General features: G+C 44.9%; 1 protein-coding gene across 3 annotated transcripts in view; it reads right to left on the reverse strand.

The window, feature by feature from the left end:
* Positions 1-7726, reverse strand: part of ZDHHC20 (zinc finger DHHC-type palmitoyltransferase 20) — a 49108-nt gene extending 41382 nt beyond the window's left edge. For 2 of the 3 annotated variants that reach the window (XM_066544815.1, XM_066544814.1), the window contains exon 1: positions 7576-7708. In XM_066544815.1, coding sequence (XP_066400912.1) covers positions 7576-7693 — 118 coding nt within the window. In that variant the 5' untranslated portion in view covers positions 7694-7708. Of the gene's footprint in view, positions 1-7575 lie in introns of all 3 variants that reach the window. The other variant, XM_066544816.1, reaches the window with a different exon arrangement.
* Between the last annotated feature and the right edge of the window lie 2763 nt (positions 7727-10489).

Here is a 10489-nt window from a genome sequence, read left to right on the forward strand (position 1 = left end):
TAAAAATACAATTATTTAAACCCCTCAACATGAAACTTAAGGAGCAGCAGATTAAATAGATAAAATACACAAAACATCCCCACAAAAATCCTATGCATAGATTGCATCCTTTTTCAGATACTGTAAAAAAGCCACTTGAGTGTTAGTCACATAGGATTTTGCAAAACAGAACAGAAACCACACTGCTCCAAGAGCTCTGCTTCAAGTTTTGGTCTCCATTGCAATGTTCAGGGTAAATCTGCAGGGCACAAACCAACAGATGTGAAATCCTTCAATGAATCACAAAGCAATATACACTTCTTTTCTCTCTTTGTTTAAATCCAAACTTGACAAAGCTGAAAGGAATGACTACTTGTCAAGAAGAATAATACAGTAACAGGTTCTCTGCATTCACACCCATGACAAGGCAGTAGATGAGGCACTTGACTTAAGTCCACCACACACAACTGCAAACCAGCTTATACAATAACTATGTGTTTAGGTCTCCTCAAACAAATAATGTCTGTTTCTTTCAAGGTTATTTAAATTTAATTTAAACTTTGTTTCATTCTCTCTGCACTGGCAGCTTGCCTAATTCTAGATGAATTTCTTCAAGCTCTAAATTTTTTTTGTCACAAAAAGGTTTAAAAAAGGAAAAAAAAAAACCCAAAGCCCAAACACTATCTCTGCACTTAGCACTTCACAAGAGATGCATAAAAATTGCCCACACTGGAGACAAACACACATCGAGATGCACAAATGAAATACCACAAACAAAAGACTGCTGCTTTGAAACCCTCTCTCTGTAGATCATATGATTGAAATGGTTCCATGCTTCACATTTAAGATAATGCTGCACCACGTACAGCATCAGAGAGACTGCTGCAGAAACTGCAAAGGCAAAGCATGCTGCTCTTATGATCTGCTTGTCTTTGACAATCTCACAAGAAAATTTTAAGAGTCAGAGGAAAAGATGAAGAAGGAATGGATGAGCCATTTGGTCGTTTGAGAAAAAGGAAAAGCACAGGCATGAAATGCTGCAGAGGGGGAACTTGACTTCCAGCAAAGATAAGGGAAGATGGTCAAAGATTAGGTATTCCACTGAAGATTGTGGGGAGGAAGAAGAGCTGAAGAGTGGGAAAAATCTGGCTTTTTTGTTTCTTGATGCGGGAGAGAAGGAGTTAAGCACATCCCACAGAAAACAGTTTAGTGACAGCAGAAGGAGGAATATTGGGGAAGTGGCTAAAAGAACAAATGAATTTGTTGCAATCTCATTATCTCTTTTATAACTGAATCACACCTTGGTGGAGATTCAGCTTACACAAAAAAAAAAAAAAAAAGTGGTCTGTCCTTACTTTCCAAGTGTTTCTGTTACATTTTATACATTCTAATGGGAAAAAAATGTATACTCATCCTATTACAGGAAAATTATGCACCAGCTGGAAGAAGTTAATGACTGAGATCAAAACTCCATAAAAGCTGTTTCAGGAACCTACAGTTTGTAACACTTGTAAGAAAAGTACATGTTAAACCAGCATAAAATCTTACAGTTGTAAGAAACTGTTTAACAAAGTGATGCACTGCATGGGTGAAAAATGAATGGCATGGACCCTCAGCATTAACAGGCACAATTTTAGGCAGACAATTAGAATCTATCTTACTCCCATTTTCCACCACAGTCCCAAGTTCCAAGAGAAAAAGCAGGTCCAGTGCCATCCAAGCATTTCAACTATCACAGGTATATGAGAACTCAGCTCTGAAACCCATCTTTAAACCCTGTAAATTCTTTAATTATGAAAAGCATATGAAATTAACTCATAAAAATATGAGTCAGTAGAGAACAAAGTTTAATTATAGAAATTTCAACAGACAGAAGAACCTGAAGTTCACTGTATATAGAGGGTCAATGACCTCAAAGAAATGTCTGCTGAAAATATACGCTTGAAATTCTGGTCCTTTTATCCATAGCGTCTTGTAGGAAAACAGAGACTCCCAAGTGATGAAGGAACATAAAACTCCTGACTAAAAATGAAAGTAATATTTAGATCACTGTTCTAACTCCAGAGGCATACAGAAATCTCCTACTGCTGTTACCAGAGAAAAAACTGAGAGAAGTTATTTTCCATAATATTAAATGCTCATGGTATCCAAGTCCTTTCAAAGCAAGAAGCAAAGCTTTATAGCCCGCATCTAGAAGGCAATCAGGAAGCACTGCAGAGTGAGTGATCATGGCTACAAGAAAGTAAAACAGGAAGAGCTCCTGCTTTAGCTCAGACACTTACTCAGCTCCTTGCTTTCCCTAAGCCCCTTCTCTACTCTACTCCAAACCCATCCTGCCCATGGAGCAGTTTCAGACAAGTGCTGAGGCTCACAGTAGGTCTCACACACAGTACGCACCACTAAGTTTCATCAAAGCTGTTGGACAGCAGAAGAGACAAGCCCAAACTCCCTGCTGGCAGAGCTGCTCTGAGCTCAGCTGCTCATTTTCTGCCTAGTCCCCTGAGCAAGCTGGGCAGCACCGAACTGGTCACTGCACCACACTGCTTGTCGACCAGATAGTCATTAGGTTCAAGGAAAGATGCCAACTGCTGCAGAGCTGTCAGGAATGGTTTAGCAGATGCAGGAGCTGAGGTGGGCACTGCAGATAGGGGCTGGGAGGGAGAAGAGGGATGGAGTCCTTCTGATGACAGAAGAAAGAGCAGATACAAGATAACTCTTCAAGAAACCAGGCTGTTGCACTTGGAACAATTTTTTCATTAGAGGACTGCCAAGCGAGCAGATTGCATTTTAATGTAAAAGGCACATGTCCACCTGTCCCTATAAACTAGTATGACCAATACAGTGCAAGGCACCATAGAAGATAATCTTTCTCCTCAGCTGAGCACTTAGTTTTCCAATAATCTGTATCCAGTCTGACCACCTCAACAGGAATTCTAATTATTTATAATAACAGAAAAGGTTCTCATTTAAGATGATAATATGCATGCTTATGCTGAGAGATTACAACAAAATTAAGTGTATGCAGAGTGGTTCAATTTCTGTATTTTTAAATTCACGAGAGGCATGTAAACATAGTTAACTAACTAATGATCTAACCTGCTTAATTTGTTTTCCTTTTCTTGACAGGTGACCCTCTTTTCCTACAGGAATGCCTTTTACATGCTTAACATGCAAACATTACCCCAGTGCTGATACTTCAGCTTTTTCTGTAGATTGAAATCAGAACTGCTGTTGGTATCACCTTTGCTTGAGAGATATGGCATTAGCATTTTCAGTAGAGATTTCTTTTGGAGGAGGCAGATGGAATTACCTTCTCTCTGTTTATGCAACAGACTCTTCAGATGGGGAGTGTTACAAGGGATCACCACGTGCTTCTCATAAGGGCCGTGCTTTGGCAAATCAGAGCTAGCTCCCTACTGACAAGAGACATTGCAGCAAGGAGTATAATTTGTACTACTAACACAAAGTTATGCATTCTAAAGTACAAACTTCTTTGTTTGCCAGGATTTTAGACACCCTAGACATTACACTGTATCAAAAAAGCAAACCTTCTGCAACTAGATGCTATGAAAAGAATACACAACTAGTTTCTCCCATAGCTTTCAAAATCAGAGTTTTCCATACTTTGCAGACCCTGAAGCATGAAAACACTCATTCATTCACAAGCCTACTAAACATGTAAAAAAGTCATTATCTTGAAAACTCCTGGCTCAAGAGAAGAGTCAGGACTGTGATTTTCAGAAAATGTACAATAAATGTATTCTTCAGTATAGAAGTAAAAAGCTAACCTGATCAGGATTTTTTGCTGTTTTGTTTCTTTTTAGTAACTCCAGTCATAACACTTTAGTTAGGGGCTGCAGACAACTCAAAGTTAACAAACTCCCCTTTTTCTCAGTGCAAGACTGCACTACCAAAGTCTGGAAGTGTTTTTTAGCAGAAGGGTTGCCTGTAAGAAATGAGCTGACTTCACCCACCAACTACATGTGGCAAAACAGTGTCTTGTGACCACCCTCAAACCAGGCTGCACTACAGCCCACCACCTACAAAAACATTTGGGATAGATAATAAGATCCAAGTCAGTCATAAATGAAAGCAAACCATGAGAGAAGCATTTCACTCTTTCTGAGCATCTGAGGGATGTGGTAAGCAAACACAATCAGTCCAATTCAGCAGCAGCATAATATAGCCATTGTTTACAAAAGCAATGATGTTAAAAGCAAAACATGTTTTGAAAAGATGAAGGAACACATGAAATGGTTTCAAACTAACAAAAAGCTATTTTACAACATCCTTTATACATTGCTAGGTGTGTTTTCTTGCAAACAGAGCTCTGGGCAAGTTATGTGTGAAGAGAAGAAATAATCTAGTTAGAAAGTGTTCAGTCAGCTTTTTCTACTTCAAAACGTTTTAAAAAGCCCTCTGAGACCTGCCTTCAGTCTTTTGTAGTTCCACATATGCACTGAATTTTTACACTATGCTGACATTCCCTCAACTTACACACATTTGGCTGTTTTCACCTTTCCAATTAGCTTAATAGCTAATTTACTTGATGGATCACAACTACACAGCAATAGTGGTCTAAACAAGCCAGTGTTCAACATCTTCAGAGAGACAGAAGATACTGGCAGTTCCCATGGGAGGAAAACAATAGACAAGCTCATGAGTGTCCTTTCATCTTATCCACACCAGTTCTCCTTGGTGCTCACAGCCAGTGTGTAAGTAATATAATTTAGGGTTATAGAAGAGGCATAATCCAGTAAATACATACTAGGAGTGAGTTATAGAGAAGCCCGAGTCCATCAGACACCACATTGAGCAATATGTGAGCACCCCATCAGAGGAGGGTGGGGCAAGCAGCACAGAGAAGCAAAATTGAAAGGAAAAGGGTGAGGTGATGAAAGAAGCAGCCCCAACTTCACCATCTTCTCCTTTATGATACTACACTAAGCCTGGCTTCCCACTTGATCTACTAACTGAATATATGTTCAACCTTTAATAAATGACCAAGGACTTCAAGGAAAAAAAAAAAAAACCAAACCAGGAAGAAGTAATAATTGGGAAAACACAAGATTTCCCTCTTCCTGTTTCCTTGTTAGTATCACATCTAACAGTCATAACTGTTAGAATAAACTTTGAAAAAACACTGATATCTGTGGGGTTTCAATTTCTCTTTTACCCAGTATTTACTTGAAATTTTCTATTATGTCTCCTCATTTCTAAAGCTTCCCTTCCTCCATCTCTCTTTCCTTTAGTAGGCACAGATCAGCCTCTGCCAAAAGCCATACCAAAGCCATATCCCTGCTTCTGCAGTCGCCCCATGTGAACACCGGCAAAGGCCAGCGTTGCCTTATTCACCAGCTGCGTGCTGGAGGCACATCCTTGCTCTTCCTCGTAGCACACAGTGCTGTCCTTCCCAAAACAAACAGAACATAGGGAGCACCAGCAGAAAGAAAAACTACCTGCCAAGACAAACAGAAAACCTTGTATTTTGCTCTAAATCCTCTCAATCCTGGTTTGAACTCAACCGCAGAGTAAAACCACACAAAGGAAAAAACCCGCAATGCCAAAAAGACCCAAACATAAAATCTCTTTCCTCTCACTTGGTGAGATGACTTTTTCTCAGAAGTGTAAACAAAATTCAACAGATTAAAAATAAACAACAAAAACCAAAACCCTCCAAACTCTCAACAGAAAAAACTCACAAGACAAATAAAATCCTTGGTCATCGAGCATGATTTAGACAAGTAACAACTGAAAAATTCAGTGGCAGCAACAGAAGTCAGTAAATATTTTGCTCATTAAATGACACTTTTTCTTAAAAGCCTGTATGCACAGACATTAATAGAGCTGATTTGTGAGCAAAAAGAGCCAGTCTTCTAGAAACCAGACTTAGAGACACAGAAGCTCTTGCTTCAACAGGAGCCAATCTTCTCAATAATTTTCACACAAGCGAAACCTTAATGAACTCAGAAGAGCTCTTTTCAGCTTCTCTATGTTCATGATAGACAAATCATTCACAGCACCTAGTCCTGACCCACTCTGTGATCAAGACACAAAGCTGGGACTCAGAGCTTGAGGCTCTGTTCCCAATTCAAGCAGAGACCACCTGTTCGACCCTAGGCAAGCCTCTTAATCCCTGAGTTTTTGTTCTTTGTTTAAAAATAGCCCTAATCTGCCTTTTGTCATACTAATCAGACTGTAGTGGGTACAGAAAACTTATAAAATGTGAGTCTATAACCTCCCACAGCCCCTTTCAGGACTACTGTTACAGCTACCCATGCCCCAGACCTCCAGTAGACTGACTCAAATTTGTTTTCAAATGTTTACAGTTTTAAGCATGATTTCCCAGAAAACCTATTTATTCACATAGACAACTGCACAATAGTTATTTGGCAAATTTGGATACACTGACATATTTGCAACTATCTCATGTCAACATTTCACTTAGTACCTCAACAAGCATTATTTTACAGCTATGTCTCTACTATTTAAAGTTCAAATAACATTTATGCCAGTGGTTCATGCTCCAGTCTAGATCTCCAAATACAAAAGGTTGTGAAATAACATCAGCATACAGAAAAGTTACCCAAAATACTAAGTCATCAGAGAAAAAACCAAAGTGATTATTGCTAATGGAAGGCTGTATATATCAGTCTACCCAGATACAAAGTACATGCAAACATTTTTTTTTTTCTAGCTAGGGATATCAAAGCATGTAGTTTACACAAATAAGAAGTAGTACCAGGACCTACAGACACTAGACAAACCTATATGTGGCTTAAAATAGTTCTTAGTACTTTCGAGGTTCTTCTTCATTTCAGCTTCCTTACTTAAACACGCCAAATGCTCAATAACCCGTTCCTTAGTTTTCCTATGCTGCTTCCAAGTTTCAGCAATTCTGATGAATACTGCACATCACAGTTCCCCTCCATTTACCCTGCCCAGGGAAAGCCAACATCCTCCTGAACGGAACTTTCCTCCTGAAAACAGCAAAGGGTAAATATCGCCCTGACCGACATCGGCTGCAAGTCAGATTTATATAAAGACGAGCCCGCGTCCAGAAAGCCTGGATACGGCCTGACAAAACCCCCTAAGACCTAAATCCTTTCCCCAGCCCGCTTAAGTTGGATGTTTCCAGCCTCATAATGCTTCACCGGCACCGGGCTTCTGAATGAAAAGCAGGGAGGGGAACCCCCTATACACCCTTAAGGAGTTATTTGATACATCAGACGGATGAACAACAGTAAAATAGAGGGGAAACTCCTCACGAGGAGACACGAGGGGCTGAGCTCTCGAGAAGTCCCTGTCCCCAGACGAAGCACCCTGGGCCTCCTCCTCTCCCCGGAACCTCCACAGGCGGCCCCGGGCCGGGACCCCGCCACCATGAGGCACCTGAGGAGGGCGGGAGGACAACAGGTAAAGCCGGCCCGGAGGGAGCGCCCGAGGCAGGGTTTCCTTCCGCCGCCCGAGCGAAAGCCTGAGGCGGGCGCAGGGAGAAGGGAGCCCGCCGGAGCGCAGGGGAGGAGGCGGCCGGCGGAGGGTCCTGCCCGCCCGGCCGGTAGCTCCTGCCGCCCGCGACCCTCCCGGTCCACTCACACACACACAGCTCCACCACGTAGGCGTAGTAGGACCAGGCCACGACCAGGGCGATGAAGGCCACGGGCACCCAGGCCAGCACCTTCTGGCAGCACTTGAGGACGTGGGACGGCGCCATCTTCCCTGCCGGGCACCGCGGCAGCGCCGGCGCTGCGACGGGCGGGCGGCGGCTGCAGCTCCGGCCGCCGCTGCGGAGCCGGCCCCGGGCGGGCCCTGGGCGGGCCGCAGTGGGCGGGACAGGGGCGGCCCCAGCGCCCGCCACCGCCCCCTTCTCGGGGTGCCGGAACGCCTCTGGATCACAGAACGGTAAAGGATGGAAGGGACCTCTGGAGATGATCCGGTCCAACCTCCCTTGCCAAAGCACGGTCACCTCGAGCAGGTGACACAGGAACGCGTCCAGGTGGGTTTGGAATCTCTCCAGAGAGGAAGGCTCTATGACCTGCCAGGGTAGCCTGTTCCTGTGCTCTGCCCACCCTCCAAGGAGAGTTCTTCCTCATGTTGAGGTGCAACTTGTGTTTTAGTTTATGGCTATTGCTCCTCGTCCTGTCACTGGGCACCACTGAAAACAGCCTGGCACCATCCCCTTGCCACCTGCCTTGGTGATGCATTTATATGCATTGACGAGCTTTCCATGTTGCCTTCTCCTCTCTAGACTAAACAGGCCCAGCTCCTGGAGTCTCTCCTCATAAGAGAGATGCTCCAGATCCTTAATTATCCTTGGAGGGTCCTCCACGGGACCCTCTCCAGTAGCAACTTGTACTGAGGAGCGCACAGCGCTCAGAACGGGACACAGCGCTCAGATGAGCGCACAGAAGGGGACACAGCGCTCCAGATGTGACCTCTACGGGGCTGAGTCGTGGGGAGGATCCCCTCCTTCGACCTGCTGGCCATATTCTTCCCGATGCATCCTTCGCCATTGCACCTTGGGGGACCCTCCGCCTCCCTCTGTTCGCACGGGCGAGATCCTCCTCCGACCATAAACCTGCTCTTAAACCTCCAGCTTTTCCCCTTTTCCTGTCCTGGCCGGACGGGTCGGTGTCGGGCAGGAAGGCGGTGGGACAACTCCGGGCCGTGCTGCTGCCTGCCCCTGCTCGCCGAGCACTTACACCGCTCAAGCAGCCTGTTGGGTGCCGCAAAGGGAACTTTAAAATGACTTACTACTCTTTTGTTCCACCGGCTGTTCCTGAGCGGCGCTGAGCGCCTGACAGCTGCGGCCACACCGCGGCCTCGGCCGGGCACTGCCGCCGGCGCTGCCTTGCGGAGCTCAGCCTCCGGAGGGCCTGAAATCTTTAGCCTTACTTTGGCATTGCTGTGGGTGGGATGCCCAGGTCGGAACGGCCCGCGCCATGGCAAAATTCCCCATCTCCCCGCCGAACCAAAGGGTGCTCGCGCCAGGAGCGCGTCCCTGGCCCCTGGCGGCTCCCGCGGCGCTCCGGCGCCATCTGGCGGCAGCAAGAGGGGCCTCCTGAGCGGAGGGAAACGGAGCCGACAGCATCCATAGGGAACAGACAGCATCCACAGAGAACAGACGGCATCTTAACAGCTGACAATGAGGGAACACGCTGGCCAAATACCCAAGACACCGCCTCTGTATGTGTGGCAATGTGTGTGTGTTCATCTGGGTATCAGAGCAGAGGAATGAAGCAGCGACCTGTGGCCCTGATGTAGAGGGCAGGGACATGTGCCCAGGGATCAGGGAAAGATTATCAGTCTGGGATCTGAACTCTGGGTATGGGCATGCTTGTGCACGCTGTGTAGAGGAGCATGATCAGGATGGTGGGGAAGGGGATTGTAAGACTTCACGCAGTAATGCAAGGGCTGCAAAAGACTGCAGGAGAGGGAGAGAGCTGGTGTAAGAATTTGGTGTGGCCCACTCCTAACAGAGAGATGTACAGCAAGGGAGGAGTGACTGGTAACATGGACAGCATCTTGGTTATGACATCTAGTCACTCTGACAAGAAGTACTGACAAGGATGGAGCAGTTTGGATTTAAGGTGAACTAGGACAGTCTTGATCTGATGTGCTGGTTAGCACATCAGGGATATAGCTGAAGTATTCCAGTTTCTCTAACCTTCATTAATTGTGGCACTTGGGGACATGCTTGAGTGGTGACGATGGCAGTGCTGGGTTAGCAATTTGATTTTATGAACTTAAAAGGTCTTTTCCAACCCTAATGATTCCATGATTCTGTTTCTTAAGGGTATCAAAACATGCCACAACTGCTGGCATGTGCTTTACATCAAGATCTCATGGGACTGTTAACACTTGGCCTCAAGACAATGGGAAAGCATTTAAATTCTTGGTGTCAAAATAGTATTTGTTAATAATGCTTTTAGAAGGACCTGAGTTTGATACTTCTGTGCGCTTTTAATAATTTAATTGCTGTGTTAGTTTCTTAGTAGTGTATTCAGTGAAGAAACATTGTACTTCCAAGCCTTCAGGAATAAAGAAGGGACCTGGACCTGCGAAGCAAAGTTACAAACAACTTTTACCAAGAACATCCTGCATGTTACTGTGGCTGTAAGTGACTCCTGGCTGTTACTGTGCCTTAACCATCCTCTTGGCTGTGCTTCCACCAACTTTTCTGACAAAATCCCATTCACAACAAACACAATTCCTAACATGAAGAATAAGGAGCACAGACATGAATAAAAAGGTTTAGCCAGCAAATAGTTCACTATGCTAGGGAAGATGTGAGGGGTTCCAACATGATCCTCCCTATCCAAGTCTTCCCTGCTGACACAAAACTGCAGTTTCACCCACAGAGGTATCAGTGGAGCTGTGTGTGTTGACATTCCCTTTTAGCAGGTCCATACTGAGCTGCAGGAACAGCCACACGTGGTTTGGATGCGGTCTGACGCTGGCAAAGCTGGAAGCTGTGACACAGCCAGTGTTTCAGTTCTGGGTCAGACAG

Source organism: Molothrus aeneus, chromosome 2, assembly GCF_037042795.1.
Source record: "Molothrus aeneus isolate 106 chromosome 2, BPBGC_Maene_1.0, whole genome shotgun sequence".
Taxonomy (NCBI): Eukaryota; Metazoa; Chordata; class Aves; order Passeriformes; family Icteridae; genus Molothrus; species Molothrus aeneus.